Source organism: Clinocottus analis, unplaced genomic scaffold, assembly GCF_023055335.1.
Source record: "Clinocottus analis isolate CAN_PGR_092001 unplaced genomic scaffold, fCliAna1.0.p SCAF_7, whole genome shotgun sequence".
Taxonomy (NCBI): domain Eukaryota; kingdom Metazoa; phylum Chordata; class Actinopteri; order Perciformes; family Cottidae; genus Clinocottus; species Clinocottus analis.
The window spans coordinates 20,669,549-20,694,108 of record NW_027176229.1 but is presented as its reverse complement, the minus strand read 5'-3'; the positions used below and the strand labels follow the sequence as shown (position 1 = coordinate 20,694,108).

At 45.1% G+C, this 24,560-nt stretch overlaps 6 protein-coding genes across 7 annotated transcripts in view; 4 read left to right on the top strand and 2 right to left on the bottom strand.

Moving 5' to 3' along the window:
* Positions 1 to 487, bottom strand: part of LOC137804945 (myosin heavy chain, clone 203-like) — a 2,449-nt gene extending 1,962 nt beyond the window's left edge. Inside the window, exon 1 of the mRNA XM_068604481.1 lies at positions 1 to 487. This exon is cut by the window's left edge and continues 1,570 nt beyond it. Coding sequence (XP_068460582.1) covers positions 1 to 261 — 261 coding nt within the window. The 5' untranslated portion in view covers positions 262 to 487.
* sprb (sepiapterin reductase b) overlaps positions 1 to 1,277 on the bottom strand; it is a 10,164-nt gene extending 8,887 nt beyond the window's left edge. The window contains exon 1 of one of the 2 annotated variants that reach the window (XM_068566313.1): positions 1,095 to 1,277. In XM_068566313.1, the coding sequence (XP_068422414.1) occupies positions 1,095 to 1,229 (135 nt within the window). In that variant the 5' untranslated portion in view covers positions 1,230 to 1,277. The remainder of the gene's footprint in view (positions 1 to 1,094) is intronic. The other variant, XM_068566314.1, reaches the window with a different exon arrangement.
* Positions 1,278 to 2,191: 914 nt separating this feature from the next.
* LOC137805224 (putative uncharacterized protein DDB_G0271982) lies at positions 2,192 to 5,685 on the top strand (the record flags this gene model as incomplete). The annotated part of the gene is made up of 2 exons (XM_068605031.1): positions 2,192 to 2,466; positions 5,035 to 5,685. A coding segment is annotated over exon 2 (534 nt), but the record flags the coding sequence as incomplete, so codon positions are not given.
* A 62-nt stretch (positions 5,686 to 5,747) lies between these two features.
* Positions 5,748 to 12,788, top strand: lzts3b (leucine zipper, putative tumor suppressor family member 3b). The gene is made up of 7 exons (XM_068566443.1): positions 5,748 to 6,051; positions 6,701 to 7,171; positions 7,288 to 7,455; positions 7,620 to 7,748; positions 8,000 to 8,191; positions 8,375 to 8,605; positions 9,656 to 12,788. Exons 1-7 carry the CDS (start codon positions 5,800 to 5,802, stop codon positions 10,712 to 10,714), a joined length of 2,502 nt encoding a protein of 833 aa, XP_068422544.1. The 5' UTR covers positions 5,748 to 5,799; the 3' UTR covers positions 10,715 to 12,788.
* A 1,113-nt stretch (positions 12,789 to 13,901) lies between these two features.
* On the top strand, positions 13,902 to 19,372 carry ubox5 (U-box domain containing 5). Its single transcript, XM_068605257.1, has 7 exons — positions 13,902 to 14,000; positions 14,998 to 15,061; positions 15,914 to 16,015; positions 16,308 to 17,065; positions 17,218 to 17,819; positions 17,911 to 18,099; positions 18,274 to 19,372. Exons 2-7 carry the CDS (start codon positions 15,008 to 15,010, stop codon positions 18,492 to 18,494), a joined length of 1,926 nt encoding a protein of 641 aa, XP_068461358.1. The 5' UTR covers positions 13,902 to 14,000; positions 14,998 to 15,007; the 3' UTR covers positions 18,495 to 19,372.
* Positions 19,373 to 20,563: 1,191 nt separating this feature from the next.
* On the top strand, positions 20,564 to 23,022 carry avp (arginine vasopressin). The gene is made up of 3 exons (XM_068604859.1): positions 20,564 to 20,914; positions 21,953 to 22,157; positions 22,253 to 23,022. The coding sequence occupies exons 1-3, from the start codon at positions 20,795 to 20,797 to the stop codon at positions 22,387 to 22,389; spliced, it is 462 nt and encodes a 153-aa protein (XP_068460960.1). The 5' UTR covers positions 20,564 to 20,794; the 3' UTR covers positions 22,390 to 23,022.
* The last annotated feature ends 1,538 nt before the right edge of the window (positions 23,023 to 24,560 follow it).

Sequence of the window (24,560 nt, the reverse complement as noted above, 5' to 3'; positions counted from 1 at the left end):
GGCGAGGCCCTCAACCCTGTTCTTTAGATATTCCCTCTCTGAATAAAGAACCTTTGCGTTGGACTCGCTCTCGGACCGCAGCTTGATCTCAAGATTGAGCTTCTCGGTAAGATCCAGGATTGCTTCTTCCTTCTCCGGGATCGGCGCCCTGAGATCCTTCATCTCATTTTGAGCAGAAATTTCTTTTACTTCAACCTGTGCTTCTTTTTTTGGACCATCTTGAGGCTGAGCCTCGTGTCTCTGGGTATCCCCTTGATACATTTGAAGCAAAGATGGGGAAATATCAATATAAATGTGTCGTAAAGATACTTGTGGCGCGCCTCTTAAAGACGATTGTGGGGCGTCTTTATGAAGATGATCGTGGTCTATTAATAATGACTTCGCAGTGAAACACTTTGCTGGTCTTGAAAAGTAAAATAAATCTGCTTTTTGTGTTCTCAGACATAGATCCTGTCGTACTGCATGCAAGCATGAGCGAAGAGTCAGGAATTGCTTGGAGCAGTTGTACAAATGAGTTTAGGAAAGAGTTGTGCCTTTGAAGCCAAAGTGGGCGGGGCATTCCATCCCCATGGAAACAATAATCACAAAAAACAAGATGGCGTCCAAAGCAGAGGAAACTGTGTATGTATGTATGTATGTATGTATGTATGTATGTATGTATGTATATATGTATATATATATATATATATATATATATATATATATATATATATATATATATATGTATATATATATATATATATATATATATATATATATATATATATATATATATATATAGTAATAATTAAAAAAACACATTCAAATGTATATATATATATATATATATATATATATAGTAATAATTAAAAAAACACATTCAAATGTATATATATATATATATATATATATATATATATATATATATATATATATATATATATATATATATATATATATATATATATACATTTGAATGTGTTTTTTTAATTATTACTATTACATTCTCATTTGAATATTATTACGGTTATTGAGAATACATTAATATTAGTATTCAGACTAATAAATTAGCATTATAAAATGATAAACGTCCTTCCTGTGCGTGTCCTTCTTACCTGAACAAGTCCTCCAGCTGGAATCCTTTCTATCCACGGAGCAGAGAGAGGAAAGCTCTTCGTTTCCTCACTCCCAGTGTTCCCAGTGCTCCCAGCAGCGGAGGGGACGACCTTTCTTCTCTTTAACGGGCTCATGGCTTCCTCATAAAACGTAACGGCAGAGCTGCCAACTTGGTCCGAGAAAGCGTCATCGCAGACCGGACCGCCAACAAATACACAACACCACTGCCCCCTCGTGGACACTCCAGCATGTTGGAAAGGCTTTGGCGCTTTGGCGTTTGGGATTTACTCACGTGTGCCTCCGGCCTCGCAGGTTCCTCTCCCATCCTGCAGGGGGCACACCGGCGCTCCTCACCGCTCCAGCAGGAGATAATAAGGACGAGCAAAGAAGAAAAATAAGTTCCAATAAATAATAAGATACGTCAGGAGAGGACATATAACAACTGTACAACTGCAAACATCTCAGATGACATAATAGGAGATACTTAAGAACATGTGAAAACAGGAGGAGAAAAATCAAAACCAAGAGAATATGTTATCTTATTCTTTTTTTTCCATTTTTTTTTTTAAAGAGTATTTTAATCTGTCTACTCACACGTTCTTCAACTTCATGGAAGTACAATACTAATTTTCTGAAGTATTTTGTTGAAATTTGTCGTGAAATAAAAAAAAGTACATGCATTTAAGTACAACTTGAGTCTTTTTTTAATACCACTTTCTACTTCTACATGGGAAATGTTGTACTTTTTACTTCACTGCAGCTGGAGTTACTTAAAATGTATTATTGCACATGCACAAGAGTTCATGAAATGTGCTTTGTTAGAACAATTGTGCTTAATAATAACAATAATCCAGGGATATATCATGCATGTGCAGTCACCTTACGAGGTGATGTCAGTAGTCTGACTGAAGTGAAGGATCTGAATAACGTCAGGCAGCATCACTGCAGTCTCATCCACCTACAACTACACCCATCCATCCATCCCGGGGACTGTATATGACTATAGGCTTTTCCCGAGGGGGAGAGCACTGGACGAGTGCCAAAAGGGGGCGTTTTTCTCGCGCAGCCTGAGGGGCGGGGCCAGAGGTGGGTGTGTGTCTCTCAGCTGATGCGCGTATCAACCGACTCCATCATCAGCATCCGACGCTGACAGCGGTCGAAGGCAGCGTCCCTAATACCGCCGACCCGCTGGCAACAACGCAGAATACATTCAGAGGAGATCCGGGACCTGACGTGTGCTTGGCTTCTGACAATATTATTTATTGAGGCTGCCATCTTACAAAAAAAAAAAAAAAAAAAAAAAAAAAAACCCGCCGAGCTGCAAAACAGTGAGTAGCCCTTTGATGATGGACCGCCAGGATGCTACAATCGGTAAATCACAGCCACTGTCGTCAATGTCAATGACGCTGTGCGTTTTAATCTCGGATGTAGGGTTTTTTAAATCATATTATCCTCATGTATTCAGCGAGGGTCGTGCGTTTTGTTTCCCGTCACGGGGCCTAGCGAGTAATTGTTTGGGAGCGCAGTCGATTCAGGGCTTGATGCGGATGCTGCTAAAGCCGCCCTTGCCGCCCAGGGATGCAGGAGGGGGGAAAGGGAGAGAGAGAGAGAGAGAAGTGGGGGAGTCGTGAGGGGAGGGGAATGGAGGCAGAGCGGCAGATAGATAGGCAGTGTATTTTACTACTACTACTATTCACCCAAGTGGAAGTAAACCTCTAGTAAACGGGCTGAGACGGAGAGGTGCATGACTGCGTCTCTATCTATCTATCTATCTATCTATCTATCTATCTATCTATCTATCTATCTATCTATCTATCTATCTATCTATCTATCTATCTATCTATCTATCTATCTATCTATTTATGTATCTGTTTATTTATGTATATGTCTATCTGTCTGTATATCTGTCTGTCTATCTATCTATTTCTGTATCTATCTATATATCTATCCGTCTATCTATGTATCTATCTGTCTGTCTGTCTATCTGTCTGTCTATATATATATATATATATATATATATATATATATATATATATATATATATATATATATATATATATATATGTGTCTGTCTATCTATCTATCTATCTATCTATCTATCTATCCATATCTGAGCCAGGGTAACATGCTATGTGGGATTCTGGTGAGATGAACGTATGCGAGTAACCTCTTTAATGCCAAATGGCATAAAAACACAACTTCCTGTGTACAAAATACTCGCCAGCTTATTAGGTAGGCCTGCACCTGTCTTTAATTAACTAGCACAACGTTCCTGCAACCAATCCAACCTTCACCAAGTTTATGCATTCAGTGTTTTAGTCATTTCTGGAGGCTGCAGTTTGTGGTGGTGTTGAGCGAGAGGTGTCTTTCTCTTTGGTGCATTTGTGTCTTTTACCGGGAGACAGTGAACCAAGGGAACACTATCCAGACGAAAGACAACTGAACACTCAGTTGCCAGTTTATTAGGTACACCGAGCCAATAAAACTAAACAATTCAGTCTCTAATAACAGCCGTGGGGTAAGCTTGTTTTAGGGAGGCATTGTCTACTTTTTACGGTCATTTTGTAGGCTGTAGTTTGTGGTGCTGTTGAGTTAATTTCCATTGTGCTGATAGGTGTTTCATATTATGTCCGCACCATTCATGTCAATGAAACACCTCCTCTGTTCGACCTGCATACACCTGATAGGAGTCTCTATTGAGCCTTCCTCACACACGTTTACCCCCAACCCAGTTTGCCCAGAGCCCCAGAAACCAACCAGCATACCTAAACTGTCTGTTGGTTTACAATTAGGAGATTAAACACAAATATGCTAAAGAATATCAACTGAGAGTACAGTAAATCTTAAAGGCGTCATAGATTTTGACTCAGGGCAGTAGCATAACACAATATACAACAAAAGCACCACAAACTACATCCTCCAAACTCTGAAACTGTTTGAAGAAAAACTCAGTGTAACATTTATGAAGGTAAACTGGATTGCAGGGTTGTTGTATTAGATACATTCATTTTAGTTTGGAGTACCTAATGTACTGATAACATAGGGTCTACACAGAGGGTTGGACAGGGATACGTACACTGCAGCCTCATGCAAACTAATACAACAGTCGAGCAATGAATCGCTCTTTTGAGTATTTTTACAATGTTGAGGCGCTGACATTGGGACTGCTGTAGAGAGATGTTAGACAAAGCTTTCCAGACATAGTTTTGAGGTACTTTTGCATTTTAAAGTACGGTGCTCTGCTATTTTGTAAAGCAATTCAATACACCACTTTAAAAAGTCCCAATAGACCTAAAAAGGCCTTTAAACATCCCTAAAATCACATGTAACATTGTTTTATCAGCTCGATAATTCACAACTTTTCCTAATTTTACAAGAATTGCCTATGAACCTGATCTGTTTGGGTTGCTGTAAATAACTTCCTCTCTCTTACTGTCCATATTTGGTTCATAATAGAGTAAAAAGAAGAGCTAACAGAAAGAAAAATATACATTTTAACAATTATTCTTCATATTATGATCATATCAACACATGGAGCATTAAAGATGAAAGCAGCATCTCAAACAGACTGAACAAAAACTGAACATGCAGGGCTGTTATTTTCTACTCTATTCAATTGTCCTTTTGTGCAGAGGTTCCTGAATTTGCATCCACACAAAATATATATTCTCCTTCAGTTTATGATACGTGCCATAAACAGACTCTGTGATTTCATCATTTAACTGCGGGACAGGTTTTATCGTTACACTTTACTTATAATCTCACTAAAACTGTCCAGACTTGTCCATTAGACCCGTCACATTTTTGTCATGGTGGGATGACCCCGCTGCCCCTGTATGTGGGTTGGGATGTACTCTGCATTATAGCTATTATTGTATAACCAGTCATTACGCAATTATAATATTGTATAACCCCTTTCGTTTTTCTGTGTTCCTCTAGTGTGTGTGCCCCCACTACCTGCATTAGGTTGTGATGACCCACACTACTTCCAAATGTATCTGTGACCCTCCCCAATCCTGACTCCTAACCTCTAATCCCTGACCTTTGACCCCCACTATGGGCAGTGTTGGCAGTGGGGTGTCAGGAGAGCAGGAGTTTGCCATGAAGTCTGTGGGTACGAGGACCACCCTGCCAAGAGCCCCTCCTCTTTCTCGCCGTTGCCCTGCTGACCGCAGCTGCAGCGCAGAGCGACTGCCCCGCCCGCCGGCGACTATATCGGACGGGACGGCTTCTAGCGATGAGCGAGGGAGTGTTAGTGTTGGGACTGGGACCTGTACCGGGACCGACCGGCCCACCGAGACAGCCTCCTCCACCAACACCGAGTGCACCATGACGGCCCCGTCCAACAACAACCAGTTGGAGTGCGGCAACGGAGCGGGCAGGCGGGAGAGGGAGTGGGAGAGGGAGAGGGAGAGGCAGCGCGAGCGGGGGAGAGACAGAGACCGGGACCGGGACTGGGACAGGGAGCGGCTAGAGAGGGAGCGCGAGCGCGAGAGGAACCGGGAGAGGGAGCGGGACCGAGTGGAGAGGGAGAGGCTGGAGCGAGAGAGGGAGCGGGAGAGGGAGCGGGCCAGGGAGAGGGAGCGGGAGAGGATCGAGAGGGAGAAGATAGAGAGGGAGAGGGAGCGGGAGCGGGAGAGGGAGAGGGAGAGGGAACGGGAGAGGCTGGAGAACGAGAAGCTGGAGAGGGAGAGGGACAGGGAAATGCAGGCTGCGGGTTTGGACGCTTGCGGGAACATTGTGGGACGAGGAGCCAACGAGAAGAGCGGCAGCGGCGGCAGCGGCGGCATGAACCAGCAGCACCAGCAGCACCAGCATCCGCACCAGCACCAGCACCAGCACCAGCACAGAGAGATGGCGGCCGCCAGAGCGGACAGCGACAACAACCCGGGCAGCCATAACCCTCCGAACCACAACCCACCCAAGATCCTGCCAGTGTCGGGGAAACTGGAGCAGGTACTTCAAGATTTAGGACGTTGGCCTCCAAACCTGGTGGTCAACGCCCTCGAAGCGGTTGTAGAATGAACGTAAAGGCTCATGAGAGGATGAGGAAGTAGTTGAAAAACTCAAATCTGACACACAAAACAATCTTTATCTTTCCGAGTTTGATTGAATCTGTGCTTTTTTTGTCTTGGTAAACTGTTTAGTTTAGCTTTACCCCTTCAGCCAAAGCTATTCCCTCCTTTCCCAGAGCAGTGTGTCCTGGCCGAGCTTCGGTGGATGGCTACTAACGCAAAGGGCAAAGCTTTACTAAAACAACTTTCCACTTTATTTGGTCATCTGAGACTGACCGAAGCGACAATGAATGCATTTTTGCACAGAACGAGAACTGTGAACCTTCCCAAATCTGTCCCTCGAGAAAGGGATCCTGTCAAGGCCAGTATATATAGAGGAGGAAGGATTCAAAAACTTGTTTCATGCCATCCGGCATAAACCTGTTTGTCAAGATTAAAGTGCATCAGAAAATAAACCGAATGCATGTCAAGCAGTCCTAAATATGTCATAATATTTATAAGTCATCTCCCATGTTGTGTTGTGAGGCTTTACACTGACGCTTTTCTCTCTTATTCCTCTGTCTCTCTTCCTCCCTCCTTCTCCGTCCTAGGCGATGCAGAACAACTCAGGCCTTGTTCGTCCCTCTGCCTTCAAGCCGGTGGTTCCCAAGAGCTTCCACTCCATGCAGAACCTGGTGGGCCAGGCAGGAGGGGCTGGGAGCGAGGGCAAGACTGAGGCGAGGAGTGAAGGGTTCAGTGAGAGCAGAGGAGGCAGGAGAGGCAGGGATGGAGCGGGAGGAGAACCAGGAGAGGTCCCAGAGGCCCTGCTCCTGGACCAGGACAGCCCGGTGAGGGTCAGCAGAACCGAGGGCGGGGGAAACGGTATTGAAGTGGTTCAGGGAGGGATGTCTGACTCAGGGAGGAACTCCCTGACCAGCCTGCCCACCTACACGGGCTCGGGGTCCGGTTGCGGGCCCCCGGCGGTCCTGGGGCCTCTCAGTGCTTCCACCAGCCACATCAACAGGTTGGGCATGGTCGGGGCGGCCGCGGGCCTCGACAAGCTCGAAAAGCCCAGCTACCAGGTACGGCCGGTCGTTCCACGCGCTCACTCGGTCCGCCGCCGCCGCTTAACGATTTACGCACGCCGCTGTCGTCGTCGCCGTCTCTGACGTGTCGCGATGTGGTCCTCCCCCTGCAGAACGGACTCAGCGCCTCAGACAGCGGCCGGTCCTCCTCGGGGAAGAGCTCCTCGTCCTACCAGAGGCTGAGCCACCTGAGTGACGCGCCGGCACCTCTGCGACCCTCCCTCTCGTCCGATGACATCATCCAGGACCTTGAGGACCGCCTGTGGGAGAAAGAGCAAGAGGTCAGAGGTCACGTCAGCCGTTTTTGCACTTGGCGGGCCCCTCCGTTGACAAGAAGGAGCATACTCGCCAGCGTTTTGATTAGTCACACATTTTGTCACCCAGGTCGGACTTCTTGTACTTTCACCGTCTAACGTGGTTGTTTTGTGGCCTTCTCTTCGACCAGGTGCAGCATATGCGCCGAAATCTGGACCAAAGTGAGGCCGCGATCATTCAAGTGTTTGAGGAGAAGCAGCGTGTCTGGGAGCGGCAGATGGACGAGCTGAGACAGAACTACGCTTCGCGTCTGCAGCAGGTGAACTCGCCACGTATTTCGATCCTCAGGAAGTGATTGGGCTTTAGTTTTTTACTCACATCTCGAGTCCAGATGCAGTCGTGGAGTCTCTCCCGAGGGGGTTTTATTGTATATTTTGGAGTTAAGTTGCGGGTAAATCATTTAAATCAAATCTGTCCTCTGACATACAAAACTTAAAGTGTCACGGCATGAAAAGTACACACATGGAGACTCTCAAAAACTCACAACGTGCATGCACATCCTGTCTCCAGGTTACCCGTCGGGCTCAGCGCTCTCAGACGGCCCTGCAGGCCCAGATAGGCCGTCTGTCCCAAGACAAGAGGAGGCTCCAGGAGGAGATGGCGGCTCTGTTGTCCCAGAGAGAGGACCTGGAGAGAAAGTGTCTGGATTACAGGAAGGAGCAGGCTGACATCTTGCCTCGTCTGGAGGAGACCAAGTGGGAGGTGAGATATGAGGATATGACTTGGTGACTGGCTCAGTCGAATGTTGTGAAGGTGCCATCATGGTAGACTGAGCAGCGGAGTACAACAAGGGTGTGCGTGAAGCTGCCTGAGTGTGTGCTTACATGCAATGGGAAAGGGACGACATACAAAATGAATGACACTCACTCGTTCTTTATGTGGCAGGTGTGTCAGAAGGCCGGAGAGATCTCTTTGCTGAAGCAGCAGCTGAGGGAGAGTCAGGCGGAGGTGACCCAGCGAGCTGGAGAGATGGTGGCCCTGAGGGGCCAGCTGAAGGAGCTCAATGCCCAGCTGAGGGAGCGGGAGGAGACCATGCTGGGCCTGAAGGACTCCTACAGCACCAAGAGCGTGGAGCTGGAGAAGTGCGAGGGAGAGCTGAGGAGGACTCTGTCAGAGGTGGGTTTTCAATCACACGTTAATGGACACTCGGAGGATGAAGAGTCCGGGGATTCGGAATAACGGAAAAACGCAAACAGGAGAAATAATTTACAGTTTCCAGACTTAATGAATACATTTACTATGAGTCAGGTGGTGCATTGCAAACCAAAACATAGGGCGACCAACAACAACAACACGATATATATATATATATATATATATATATATATATATATATATATATATATATATATATATATATATATATATATATATATATATGCTTTTATTGCTTTTATCGCCATACAGCCAAAATTGATGATGATCGGTTGCCCAATAGTTTGTCACAGTATCTGATTCGACAATCGGATGCAGGTCATCAGTGTAGATATGTATGTACTTATTGACTAGACATCCTTCTTACTACAAAGTTAAAGTTTAGGACGAGTGACGTTGCAGGATTGGGACGCTCACCACTACATCTTGATTTAAATTTAAAGCATTTGAATCCTTAAATTCCCTTCGATGGTTTTCTAAGAACTTGATGAGGACAGCTGCATTCACTCACTAAATGGGCAGTAAGTTTCGAACCAATATTCTCCTTCTCCTTTTCAAGTGCAGCTTATGCATTCATCACACGCTCTTATCCGGGGCAAGTGCCACGGAAACACAACATGAATCACAAACGTTATGTCAAGTTTGTCAGCACGTTTGGATATTAAGATTTTAATATAAAATGATGTCAGACCACGGCTTTATTACGCTAATTGCCTTGGCTCGGAGAATCGCTCTCCAACTATCCGTCAAGGCCGACTACCTTTTCTGTCTGTGCTTCACTCTCCTGATTCAACAGACTGGTGAGATCCGCTGTCACTGCGGCTACGGCCTCATTTTGGGTGCATGTGCATACATGTGCATGATTGCATTCATGCATGTATGTACAACAGCTGGATTTGTTTTACGGGGCCGTCTTAATTTTGTTCTAGGAGGCACTTGATTTGACATTTAAAATACATTTAAATCAATGATATTTTCCTGTGATATTCATGTATATTTTCCTTTCTCCAGGTGTCCATCCTCAGAGAGAAGCTGGGTGTATTCGAGGCGGAGGTGCTTAGTTTAAAGCGGGCTCTGAATGAAGTGAGCAGAGGAGCAGAAGTCGTTGTGAGCCCGAACTTAGCCGCGGCCGGACTGTTGCCGCCGTGGGGACTCGTCCACTGCCCACGAATTCCCTCTGATTCCTCGTCTAACTCCCTCACCCCCACATCTGACACCCTGCTGAGTCTTCAGAGCGACGAAGCCAAAGCCCAAAGGCAGGAAGCTCAGAGGCAGCAACGCGAAGAAGCTCAGTGGCGCGACGCCCAGCAGCGGCAAGACGCCCACATGCAGCAGGACATCCGAATGCGACCCGACGCCCAACTGCGCCAGGAGGCCCAGCTCCGTCAGGAGGCTCACCTCCGCCACGAGGCCCAGCTCCGGCAAGAAGTGCTGCTGCGCCAAGAGGCCCAGCTCCGCCAGGAGGCCCAGCTCTGCCACGAGGCCCAACTGCGCCAAGACGCCCAGCTACGTCACGAGGCCCAACTCTGCCAGGAGGCGCAACTGCGGCAGGACGGCCACCAGCCGCAGCGGGGCCAGGAGGGCCACTGGGACGAGGCGGGGGAGCTGCGCCGGCAGCTGGAGCAGCTGCAGGCCGCGCTGCGCCTGGAGCGGCAGCAGCGGGATCGGCAGGCCCTCAACTTCGACCAGGAGCGACACACCTGGCAGGACGAGAAGGAGCGGGTGTTGAAATACCAGGCGCAGCTGCAGCTCAGCTACGTGGAGACGCTGCAGAAGAACCAAGCCCTGGAAAAGCGCATGACCCAGCTGGGAGCCAAACCAAACACGACGTCCACCACCACCACCATCACCACCACCACCACCACCTCCCCGACCTCCTCCAATTCTCCGCCCCCGCCGCCGGCCCTCTCGCCCATGTCTCCTCAGACCCCGCCCTCTCTCCCGGGCCCCATCGCCCTCACCATCTCCCCTCCGTGTGAAGACCAGAAGGGCCCCCCGTCTCTCCACCAGCTCGCCAACCCCTGGGCGGGACCCTCGCGCCTGGAGAGGATCGAGTCCACTGAGATATAGAGACGGCTCCGCGACGCATCGTCCGGTTCGATACGAGACCTCTCACGCAAAAACCACTTCAGCATACAGTTGAAAACATTTCAGTCGACAATAGAATAAATCAGTACAGTCTGACTTACTTTTCAAGGCAACGAAAGACACTGAACAGCAACAACAGCGACCGCCTAATCCAACATTGTCAGAAACAAGCAGTTGAACTTCATTCAATCTACCAATGCTTTTTCAACCTCCTGAGCAGCCTTTCTCTCACTAGTTGCACATGACTACATCCTAACTAATCAGTGTTCATGAGAAGTGTGCCACACCGATCGAGGACAGAAAAAGAGAAAATGTTGAACGACAATGTTTAGATGACAGCACTTAACACGGGGGTTCATTTCATGCCCATGCTAGAAAAGGACCAGGACAATCAGGGATATTGTCAGAAAATTATCAACCAGAAACATTATGCGGTATTTATTCATTGTAAGTCTGTGTCACTGGTAATGTAAAAGTAGAAATAGTGGTCAGAGTGTGTGATGTTACATTGCATTTTTGGCCAGAGAGCGCCTTACTCCATTTTTTTCCAGCATGTACACGAGGATAATGCTAATGCTGGGAACAGATGAAAAACAAACACACAAAAAAAAAAAGAATCAGGAATGTGATTATCATTTTCAGCGCGATAATTATAATATCAGCAAACCGTTTAGACGAAGACATTACACCTGGCTGGACTATTTCATTTAAATACCAGCGGATATATCGACGTCGAAGGTCACACAGACGGATTCTTGATTTCAAGTCATTTCATGCACAGGGTCCAACATGCATGACTCATTTAAATGCATCGTCAAGACCAACAGAGTTTATATTTTCTACAAACTGAATGAAATAGATATGTTTAGTCGATAATCAACCCCAACTGAATATAGAATATGTTTATAGACGTGGGAGAACCTGGTTTGCCTTCGCTGCAGCTCGTCTGCAGTGACTAAAAGCCAACACTAGAGGTCATCAGAGGGCTGTCGCAGCGCTCCCAGCTCAAATTTCTTCTCATTGAATGGCACGGAGAACGTGAACAAGCACACAATTTGAATTTGGTTATTATGACAATTGTGTCGTTCACTTTTGTGCATTTGCAGCCAAGAGATCTGAGATCAGTATCCCCAAAGTTAAAAATTAAATTTATAGAATGTATGATATATACTAGAAAGAAATAATTATAAAAGTTATAGATTGTAAATGTGTGCGTGTGAGTGTGTGTGGGAGAGCGGGTGTGTGTGCATGTGTGTATACATGTGAAAAGCTTCAGCTTATGAGATTGAGGATGGAGGGACAAGTGGCAATACAGCAAAGGAAGATATATTGAAGGCAAAGGGATTTTTTGTTTTGTTTGGTGAGGGAAGAAGTTAAGGACAGTATGCGTTTGAAAGCTTGGTACAACGGCAGTGAGACTGAAGATGAGGGAGTCTGTATAACTTTTCTTCTGTATAGTTCACTCAGACAAAGCAGGGGAGGAGGAAGTAAAAAAAAAAACCTGAAAAATGGAAAGTCTGCGTGGTTTTAAAGGAGCATTCAGGCTAACTGCACTATATAGTGTCCTACACACGAGTTATGATGTACAGTAGACTCAGATGTGAATATCATGGCTTTTGTATGTGTTGTTTACGCCAGCATACAAAGATGTTTCTCAAGAATATTAACTTATCTCTAAGGTATTACATAGTATTATCATCTTTATTACTGTTATTATATTATGGTGAACTGACAGAGAAAATATGTGCCATTTGAGCTTTCCTTTATGTGTTTTTTTTGTTTTTGTTTTTTTTACTGTGTAGATAGCCTAACGGCCTACCATGATGGTGCAAACATAGCAACCCTGTCCAAAAATGATGTTCCTTTTGATGTAGGTGATAAATGTAGTTACAGTATTGCATTGTTTAGAAAACAAAATGTTACCAATTTTATACATGTTTCAGATTTATTGTTTGCATTTATGTTACTAGTGCTGTTCTGGCTTGGTTAAAACCACCCCTTTGTTCAAATTCAGCAGAACTAATAAAGATATGTGAATAATTCAGCACTTCTTGTCATTGAGAAAATGAATTGTCCTTTATGGTTAAGACTAAGTGGGAGTTTAAGATTTCATTCTGGCACTCAGCTTTGAATATACTCCAAAAAATATAATAAAGATAACAGGCACATATTTTTTTCCATTTTCTTTTTAATTATGACAATTTTACTCCAGAATACCTATAAAAAATCTTGTAGTTAAAAGTACCAATGCAAAACTAGAGTTACAATTGAAAGTCCTGTACAGAACATCTTTAAAGTACACAAGTATTATCAGTAAAATAAGTATCAAACGTAAATAATTCAGAATAAATTAATGCAGCAGTATTGATAATTAAATAACATAATGCATTAACATCTGATCAGCATTTAAATGTAGAAATGGCATGCTTGGGTAGTGAAAATGTTAGTTTATGTGCCATTACATGCAGTTTAATCTGTAGAAATGCATCTTAAACTGTCACATAACAACAAGGAACTATAGCCGTCACACAATGGAGTACAAAGTACACCATATTCCTCTTATTGTAGTGCTCAAGTAAAAGTACCTCAAAGCAGTATACTGTATGTACACTATACTTGATTAAATGTACTTTTCAGACCCTTAAAAAGATCCTTAAACATATGTAACCTGTGAGGAGGAGTTGGAAGTCGACATCGCATTGTTTTCATAAACCAAAAATGTCATGGACAGTATTCGACCACCCGTCTCCTGGCCGTTAAGTACAAAGGAAAGGTGCCACAGTAAGGAGCATAAACAGCTCTCAAACCAAAGAAGTCTGGGGTCATTCATGCAACCCACCAACGTGTCCTTCAAATGTTGCAATCTGTTAGGTTGCATCTTGTGAAGCTGAGTGACCCTGTTGACCTTGATGTGGAGGAGGAAGATATGTGTCTCTGAAAAGATAGACACAATGCATTTATATCGGAGATTTCTAAAATATCAAAAGAGATGACCAAATAAAAGCTATTTAATGTTGAAAGAGCTGAGCTGAGGTAAAGAACACTTACGTGTCGAAGGAGAGTTAATTAAATGAAGCCTACTCTTACTCAACACCTGTTGCGTCCCTCGATTGATTTCGCGTTTTTAAATTCGATGCGTGTCCCTTCTGGCTTCCCCTAGTTGTGTCTATGCTAGTTAGTAGCTAACTAGTAGCTGTTAGCTCCCTTCTGAAGTCAGAGGTGTCAAGTTAAGAGTCAAACCCGCCTTGTTTGTCCCCGACCAAGCAACGTAAGCTGTGTATGCTTTCATTTACCACGATAATGTTAATATTGTCAGTGTGAGAACTTGCAACGTTATTGTTATCACGTGTTTGCGTGTGCGTTACAAAAACTAGCTAAAAGATGAGCGATGCTACTACACAGTGGCTTTGGTCAATGGTGGAAATACACAAGTTAATGTTTTTAGGGTTTTATTGATACGTTGTTAGGCCCATATGCTTTAAACATGGGGGCCAAGTAAGTTTATCTGTGAACCAGTCACTTGATAGTTTTCAGTAATTTAGCTGGATTATAATGATACTATTTTATTCATGAGTTTAATCATAAATCAGGTTGTTTTTTTAATTATCAGCTTTGAAAACCTTATTCAAGATAAATCTTATTGAAGTTGTTGTTGATACATTTTCTTTCAATCAACCAAACTATGAATTCCTTCCGCACGTATTATTTGTCCGATTTTTTTACATAATTGTTTAGTTCATAAAATGTCGGATTATACTATTAAAAAAAAAAAATCTCCATCACAATATCGCAAAGCATTTTCTTGTCCCAAAACTCAAAATGCGTTTCATTTATCTAAACTAATGTTTGACTAATGAGCACGAACCTTCTTGTTGGCCACAGATCATTTATGTTGTGTTGTCTTACCAAGAAGTTGCATGTTTTTCTTATTTATTATTATTATTTTGAATAATTGTCCAGGTGGCTGTAGTGGAAGTCACTTTTTATCACGACGTCACTGCGCTGCATGAGCTTACTTGTTGAACTTACTGTTGAAAATTGTCAATGAGTCAGTCCATGAAGGTCGTGATGTCACAAGGTCATGTATGGGTGTAATAACACACACACACACACACACACACAATTGATTTTGCTTCTAATAGGGCTGCACAGCATTGTGTACCAATATAAGTCGATGTTAAAAGAGTTTTATTCACTGAATATCACATTCTGCATTGACCTGTAAACTATATGTGTCGCTCTATAATCAGTTTGTGTCTTCGCAGGTTGCAGAATATGGTTTTGAATCTCTGTCTGCCGCCCTTTCATACAACAGTTCAATGCAACAAGGTGCGACACATTGTTCACATCGACACTGTTCCTTCATCCTCAGGCGACTTTTCATCACGCAATTCAAACCAGATTCATTTTTAGTTCAGAGTGTATGATTTAGGTTTTGGTTTGTATTTATTCTCATTATCTAACCGAGATCTTCTTCGTTGCCAGTGTTTTGCAAAAAGAAAAAATAAGTTTTAGGACATTTTTACGTAAAGAACGTCAAACGAAACACAAAAAACATGGTTTAGATTTTGTACTTCTTTGTCATTTACGAACGCCTTCATCATTTCAAGTGTTGATTGTAAAAACAACTTGACATGCTTCCCTTTCAGTTTTAATATTTCTGGAGTACCAAGTTATTGGGACTTAAAACAAGCTCAACCCTCGGGGTCTGTACGTTCTGTACGCGCTGGCAGTGTCTTATGAGAGCAGCGCTCACCTTAAGAATAGTTCTACGATGTGCTGAGACGAAAAAAAAGGAAGAATCAACGTCGATACAAATGAAATTGCTGGAGGATGGAGGTCATGTGGTAGATGTGAAAATAAAGAAGCAGAAGGACAAAGTTGTGTGTGGGAGACTGAATCACAACCGGCCTTGCTATGTTCTTTTTGTTTGCGTTTTCTAATCTTGATCATGACGGTGCACTTGAGATGAAATATGTTCAATGATATTTTTTAATCATACCTCACCTTTTTTTTTAATTGTCACCTTTCCTTCCACATGATGTTTAGCATAATTTGAAATATTTTTCCCAAAGAATTGCTTAAAATATACTTTGCAGCATACCACATTTTATTGGACAGACAAATGAGGTTTGCTATGTATTAACACAGAAAAATGAAATGACATTTTTCCAACTGCAGCTGTGTGCAGACGGCTATGATGTCACAAACCTTGTCTCGGCCGACCCTGCTCTCAGGAGGCGTGGCTTTAAGCTGGAGTACTTTCTACGGCCACCTGTACAGGTAAGATACCGCCCCGTGGTACTTAAGTTTACTTCCTTGCTTGAGAGTTAGATGAGAAGATTGCCGATCAATGGTCACGATTATTGTTTTCCACAGAGGTAGCTGCACTCAATTTAGTCCCAAAAATTTAAATAAATGTTATAGCAGTCTTGAAAAGATCACCTTTTCGTTCAAGTAACAAGCTAAAGGTGTGACTAGCCTTACGGCTGAATACAGTATCTCTTTTTTTTAAAAGTGGGCGGGATATCTGGAAGCACTAATAACGCATTATTAATTCCTCTCTTCCTCTCAGGTGACGTTGAAGTTCGGCTTCCAGGTGGAGCTGTGCAGGGTGGATGTGGAGCTGTGGACCTGGGGTATGGACCGAGGACAGGCTTGCAAGAGACTGGAGATCAGCACCACATCCGATACGTTACCCACCCCGAATTTTGACCAAGGCCACAAATGTGTTCAGCCAAAAAAACAAGTGCATGCGAGGGACCAGCAACAGAGAAGAGAAAAACATCGAGAGCGTGCAGGTAAACACGGACAGAGTACTGTCAACCCGTGGAGACTTCAAGCTCAACAATGGGGGGAAGAGGCCCGAGAGGAGGTCGTAGACGAGCCCCAACAAAGACGCCACGCGGTCAACTCAAACACTGAACCCAGTATTCCTGAACTGGAATTTAAACTGGTGGGTCGTTGCGAGGTCAGGGAGGAAACCCAAGTCTGTTTCTCGCGTTCGAATTACAGTCCAAGGCCCCCGTTCCTCTCCCCTCTGCCGCCGCAACCCGCGAACTGTCGGCGGGAGGATCTGTGGAGTCGGGGTTTGCTCTCGTTGGGCGCGGTGACACAACTGCGCGTGACTCTGCCGTTCGGCGGTTCGGCGTCTGCTCTCGGACTCAAGGCTTTGGCCGTGTGGGGACAACCCGCTCGCTGCTGCCCCGCCGAAGAGGTGGAGAGGATTAAAAGAGTCCACGAGGCCGGCGAAAGACGGCCGCCGGGACCTGGGTTTTTTACCTCTTCTGTCGGCAGGATTAAACCGCCGTTGCAAGGAGCTACATCTCCAAGGTATGACTTCATGAAGCAGTACTTAAAAAGAAATCTGCATCTAGAGAGAGTAGATCAAATACATAATAAAACCATAATAATATTAACGAAGGATCTGGTTGATGTTGATGTACACTGTTGGTAATCATCTTTTTTTAATTGTCTGTCCCCAGCAATCTCTCCATCCCAGAAGATTTCCTCGACCAGATAACGCAGGAGGTCATGCTGCTGCCCATGCTGCTGCCCAGCGGCGTGTCGGTGGACAGCAGCACGCTGGAGGAGCACCAGAAGAGGGAAGCCACCTGGGGGCGACCCCCGAACGACCCCTTCACTGGCGTCCCGTTCACCTCCACCTCCCAGCCTCTCCCCAACCCCCAGCTGAAAAGCCGCATCGACCACTTCGTGCTGCAGAAAGGGTTGTTGAGGAAGGACGGGATGTTGGGAAGGGACGAGACGTCGGGGAGACGAGCGGAGGAAGAGAATCCACAGGCTTCGAGACTCATCGCCTCCGAGGTGGACGGACAGTCCCAGTACTCTCCCAGTTGCAGTGAGAGCTCGATAAACAACACCGCTGTTCGATATGATGCTGGTGCCAGAAACGCGTTATCATCAAATAATGGGAACCAAACATTTAACTCCCAGCCTCCCACTATAGATAGTAAATCAGAGTTGGGGAGAAAAAAGAAACGAGTGTACAACGAATCATCAGAAGATATGACAGCCGAGAAGCAACTACTACCTCACACAAAAAGACCAAGAGATGATGCCGTTTCAGGTTAGTGTAACATGTTGTGTAAGATTAAATCGTTTTCTTTCTCCTGCTGACCCGTCTTGTCCACGTTCACTCCTTCACCGTATCGCTTCAGTCCCCAGCTGCAGCTCTCATGAGCAGCGTTTGTCAGCCAGTCTGGACGAGGCCCTCTTCTCCGCCCTGCAGGGCCGCCCCTCCTTCACCTCCAACTTGTCTCAGCAGAGACGGCTCGGTCCAGACCCCGAGCCGCCGAACGCCCCGCCGCCGCAATGTCAGACCACCGGCGCTCCAAGCATGCAAGCAGGTACGATTTTCAGAAAAGTCCACTAAACCCTCGACCGATTCCTTGTTGGGAGGATCTAATTGATTACTACTGGAACAACGCAGATCTGGCACGGTGTAATGTTTGCCATGTGTTGCATCAACATCAAACCATCCGCCGTTTTGGTTAATCTTCCCTCACCCTTTGCTTTGCCAGGGGAGAAGACGTGCTCGGCGTGTTCCTGCTCGGTGTCCGTCTACTCTAAGTCAGCGTCCGCCATCTACCGTCTGACCTGCGGCCACTTGCTCTGCCGTTCCTGCACGCGGAGGGAATCGCAGCCACTGAACTCCGTCACCACACCGACACCCGACCACATCTCGTGTCCGACCTGCCGAAGCCAAACGGCACGCAGTGAAGTCATACGCGTGCATCACTGACGGACGCCGTTGCAAAGACGAACCACACTCCTTTTGAAGAAATGAACAGGATTGTATAAAAGGTGAAGTACTTCAAGTGTACAGCCTTGGAAAAAAAAACCATTTACAGTGCAAAGTAGGTTACTTTGCATCCTCCCTGCAGAGCATCCTCACAGACGTGTGGCGCTGCATGTTTGACAGCCGTTGGATTATCTGATGGCGTCCTAAACAAATGCTGAATTTGTCACTATTCATCCGTCATTTCTGACTTGTTTGGCGTTATTTATATATTCGTTTCACACACGTTAGAAGTACTTCATGTCTTGCTGTCTTGGTGATTTTTCTTTCCTTGGACATGTGACGTTGGAAAAATAGAAAGAACATCAGTGAAAGCAAAGACCTTTACAATACAAGAATACTGCGTAGGAGAATGTTAAAAAAAAAAAAAAAATGAACACTGAAGTGTGGTTGCAGCCTTGGATCTGCAGCCTTTTGTAGAGACCCTGGATGAGTAGATGTGTTGAGGAGGCACAAAGGGAAAAAAAAGATTGGGGGACAGAAGTAGCAAGAGGCCAAAGGAATGAAAGCGGATGTCGAGTGGACCTGGAGGCCGTCCGGTCATTGTGAAGCGACACGCCGTGTCACGCTCGGCCGTCACATCACATTCCCCACACTCCTGCATATCGGTTTCTTCTCAGAGTGAATGCAAGAAGAAAATCAGGACTCATTTAATATTCAAATGAAATATTCTTGCATGAATCCACGCAAGTTTTTCTCAGGTCGGATCGGAAAAGCCGGATTCAGTGGAGTTTACGGACTGACTGCGTCTGTGGTTTCATTTCCTGTTGCCGCTTCCCCCACACGGTGCCGTGTGGGGGAAATAAATGTGTTCACAAATGTCCGAGCCTCCCGTGTCCTCATCCACATATTCATCCCCTTCACTCCCAAATACTCCTTTAGGAGTTTGTTGTTGCGAGCGCAAAAGGGATAAACACACCGAAGTCAGAGGGGAGGAGGAGAAAAACAGCGTGTTTTATCGGGCTTTGGGATCAGAAACGGCACAAGATGTGTGTTGGTTTCCCTGACAACATTAGGCTTAACAGAGGTCGTGATCCTGTATCCGCTCAGAAGGAGCGAAGGCTGGAATCAGTTGTGCATATGAAACGGAGACGTTTCCTCGCCATTTGAGCGACGGATGAAAAGCACAAACGATACCAAATCAGACTTTGTGTTGGAGTTGGATCACCTACTGCTCGTCAGAGGGATGTATTTGGCTGTTTTATTCTGCTTTGTTCATGTCTAAAACATGCAAATCAACCCCTCAAATGTAAATTAAATTTCCCAATTGGTTATTTCTAGGTTTGTTACAGGAGTGGTTTCCATTAGTGAGAAAAAAACATTTTAAAATTACATTTTTTATTCAACTTTTTTATTTGACGTAGTACAGTAATCTAAATGTATTGTTGTAAAGCTTTAAGCTTCAACGCAGGGGACGCTAATCAAAGAAAATCCTTGACACTTGCTGATGCTCGGGTTTGCCATTTAGCGCTTGCTCGTTAATTAGCATCGGCAGCTAATGGGCGAGACGCGACCCGAAGCATGCGGCGAGGCCGCCGGGCGCGATGTTTTTATGTTTACTTGAAATGCTAATCTTGTTGTGCTCGTCAATAGTTTAAAAGTATCATCAAGAGAATAATTTGTGTGACCTCGAGGTCGCCATGATGATGGAAAAACCTGTGACTAAAGTATTTAAAAAAATTAAAAAAAATGGCTGCCCTGCACCAATCGGCTTGACAGCTGAATTTGATACGTGACCAACATGGATTGTACCCAATCAGCGCGCGTATTGCTCATCAAAGCAATTAGTTGTACACAAGCCTAATTAGTTGTGCGTGTTTTTGCCATTCCAGCATGTGTGTGTTGCGTGTTGTGTGTGTGTGTGTCCTCTCGCCATTTGCGCCGCGGAGGCTGAAATTATTCAGAGAGAGAAAAGTTCCTCCAACTAAGTGCCGTGCGGCCGTGAATACAAACGGGGGCATCTTCCGCTGTCGGTGCCGCTGCCTTGTGTAGATTTGCTAGATGGCAGACATCTGATGCAGAGCCATATCCGCTGCGACCTCTCGCGCGCGCGCATGCACGCATGCATGTGGCCTTCGGGTGCGCGCACATGTGGACTGCGGAACGAAAGTGACGTCAGATCGGAGTGTCAATCGCATTTTCTTCGGGTGCCAATGTGCTTATAAGTGAGGAGTGTGCCGGGACAGCAGTCACACACCACCACCACCACCACCACCCAGGCGGAGGACACTACCAGCAGCGACATGCCTCACTCCGTGTTCCCCCTGTGCGTCCTGGGACTCGTCGCCATCTCATCCGCCTGTTACATCCAGAACTGCCCCCGTGGAGGGAAACGCGCGCTCCCAGAGACTGGGTTCAGACAGGTGAGGACTTGTTCTCGGTGTTTTTTGCCCATGCCATACCTCCCTGAGATGTGATTAGCTTTTTGACTTTTGTGTTTTTTTTATTCCTGTGGAAATCTCCAGTTGGAAATGTCCTTAAAGCGTTTGAGTCATTTCTGATGGGGGTTTAAGTAAAATGCAAAAGTATAAAATGAAGGAAATTGTAGGTATGGATTATGAGTATTTAAGAGATGAAATGTTATATCATTGGTGACATGGTTTGGGTTCAGATGTGTAAAGAACGACCCAGACATTTAGCTTTCTGTCCATCCAAGGAGAGGGATAATTCCCTTTTTTTTTATCCCTGTGAAAGGGTTTTTTAGTATCTTTTATTTTAGTTTTTTTCTGATCTGATGTGAGGTCCTGGGACAAAGATGTGTCGTATGTGTACAGACTGTAAAGCCCTCAGAGGAAAATTTGTATTTCAGATTTTGTGCTATAGAAAATAAACTGAATTAAATTAAATAAATAAATATGTTAAGGACCATGAAATCAGTCAGGGGTGATTATAGAAATGTTAAAGATGCTGACAAATTACCAATTATATGTTTTCAGGAGCATGACATTGGATGATATATTTACTTTAAGCTTGTGTGTGTCCATGACACATTTCTGTTTCGTTATAAAGGAAACAAACACTTGAGATATGATGCATCTGTTTTTATTCTCATGACTTCTGGTAAAGAAGCAAGTCGATAATAAATATACAAAAATAATATACTGAAGTGAGGTAAATGTGCAACATAAATCATCCCAGTATTTAAGAGTCGGCGTCCCATTTCTAATGTTTAATTAGGAGGGAAGGGTGACAGTATTGTGTTAGAATGAAAAAGTGACTACATTCCAACAATGATTCATCCGATTTAATGCATAAACTCATCCCATTCTCAATTTTAAAAAAGGAATAACTAAGAGAACTGTTATAGGGACACAAGCTCACATTAAATGCTAAACAATCTGCTAAATTGCATTAACATGTTCTCAATAACAGCTATGATAATCAATAATTTGCTCTTCAAGTGCATGTCCTGCGGCCCCGGAGACAGGGGCCGCTGCTTCGGCCCCGGCATCTGCTGCGGGGAGGGCCTCGGCTGCCTGCTGGGCTCCCCGGAAACGGCTCGCTGCGTGGAGGAGAACTACCTGCTCACCCCCTGCCAGGTCGGAGGGAGACCCTGTGGATCCGAGGGAGGACGCTGCGCCGCGTCGGGACTCTGCTGTGACTCGGGTACAATCCGTTTTTTAAATTTTTTTTTATGTTTGTCCAATATGGCGTCGCTTGTACTTTGGGCGCAGCTTGACTAGTCCTCTTCTCGTCCCCAGAGAGCTGTGCAGTGGACCCCGACTGCCTTGGGGAGATGGAGGCCCCCGATCCGGCCCACGGGTCCGCTGGGAGCTCTGCTGCGGAGTTGCTGCTGCGCCTGCTGCATGTGGCCACCAGAGGGCAGGCTGAGCACTGACGCTGTTCCCCCTGCCTCTCCGAGGGGACCCCCGCCACAGAAGGAAGATCATCTCCTTTCCACCACAAGCCTTGAGATTTGAACCTTGAACCAACGATGTGCCAAGTCAAGCTTAGTTTTCCTCTTTGCCCCCGCGCTGCCATGATGTTTCTGTACCTGTAAAGACGGTCACAGAAAGAGAACTTTCCCTTCGGTAATTGTCCATTTTTTTTAGCCGCATCCTGATGGCAAGGGATGTTGCTTATAAAAAGTAGAGATTTCATCTTTGTTCCAACCGTAGAAATGTATATACTAATGCACATAGACACAACTGTATTCTATATAAGAGGATAAAACACACCTCAGAGCATTTGAAATAAGAATTACAGCAGAAAACCCTGTAAATAAATCAGAGATTGGACATGATGGACACCGTAAAGTAGCTGAATGTCGATGCTAAAGCAGTACCTTCTTGTGTAGTAGACATATTATTGTATATTGAAAATAGGAGCAACAATACAGAATGTATTAATACCCCCCCGAAAAAAAACTTGTCTTTTTTTTCATTATTCCCACGCTTAAAATAATTACACCTTTTAACAACAATTGTTTATTTCCCCGTCTGCTTGTGAAAGGAATAAACCGATCACCCAACATGGAGAACGACTTCTGATAAATCAGCAGACGGCGTCATTTGGCACCACACACATCTCAGTTGTGTATCAACACGTCCAGTTTGCGTAAATGAATCGAGGAGTCTTTGTGTGCGTGTGTGTGTGATGATTGAAGGCTGGTGTGTCCGCCAGAACGACAGTTTGAGATGTGATCCTGATCCAGCTGGAACCGGAGGCTGAAACCGATTCAACGCCTGCGTGATGTATCGGAAGAGCTCGATGGTTTCTTGTAAACCCGGCCGATGCGTCTCGTGATTCCTTTCATACCGTCACACGCCTTCATTGCCCCAAGTCATGCACAACATTAGAAAGTTAATATAGACGTATCCAACGGTGCATTCAAATAGATAATTTGATAATTATAATGTGTCGACTAAATCAACTTAAAGTAGCAACACGGACCATTTTGGAGTCCCTAATGAAACCTTTTTTTATCTTAAGTTCATACTAATGTACACCTTGAGATGAATCAATTGTACAAAGCACAGTCACGCACGGCCATGACAAAAGAAGGGAGACACACACACAAAGAATGTTTATTTAACTTGCAACCTTAACGTGAGAACGCTCAACCTGAGGACCTTTTGGCTCGTTGCCCCTAACTAGCGCCAGGTGTCCCCAATCTTCTTAACGACCCTAACTGCCACGCCCACCTGCACACCTGCAGGATAACGACCAGTGGCGGAGAGGGTCGTTACTAATCCCATAAGATGGTGGTCCCACAGGGTCATCTTCACTCTGGCCCTTCAGCTTTGTAAACGCCACGCTGCCAATACATGTGTGACTATACAGCAGCGGAGCCAAAACCTGAACCGCAGTGGCTTCCTTTTAAAGAACAAAACAAATCCTCCAGATTTAAAGGCGGGAAAACAAAACCAGTTAAGAGTGTAGCACGTCTGTCAAACTGGCTCCGGGAGGAAGAAAACAAAGTCGCTCTTGTGTTTTTAAAGATTTATAGGGGATCAGGTATCTGCTGTTGCACGCTCAAAAATTAAATGCAAACCAAACACCACACTAACACGGGACCCGTTTTGTTGGAGGGTTTTTTTTCTCTGACTTTCCCAAAACACTTAGGTAGTCAGTCTGTCAAGACTGCTTAAAGTAAAGAATTTCCCTGGGGCGCTAAACTCACCACCCCGATAATTATATTGTTTGCTTTGCACACGCATTTAACTTGCGCAACATGCAACGGAGGTTTGCAAACCGCACCTGGGCACCTAGTGACACGGAGAGAGTCTGTCTTCTACATGACATCTGGCCGACGGCTCCATGCCTCATTGTCAATCCCACCTTGACTGTTCAATACCTGCAATCTTTCGCTCCAAATGTCAGACTTTCTTCGTCCTCGTCTGTAGATTTTTTTCTTTTTTTTTTTAGCGTTTCCCTCTTCAGAGAGGTCAAAGGTCAGGGCCACCTACAGGTGAAGACTCGCTCGCAGACGCTTGAGTAGGTGCTGCAACTCCGGTGGATTGTTGTTTTTTGTCACAATATTATTCCTTTTTACTCAGTTTGACGTGG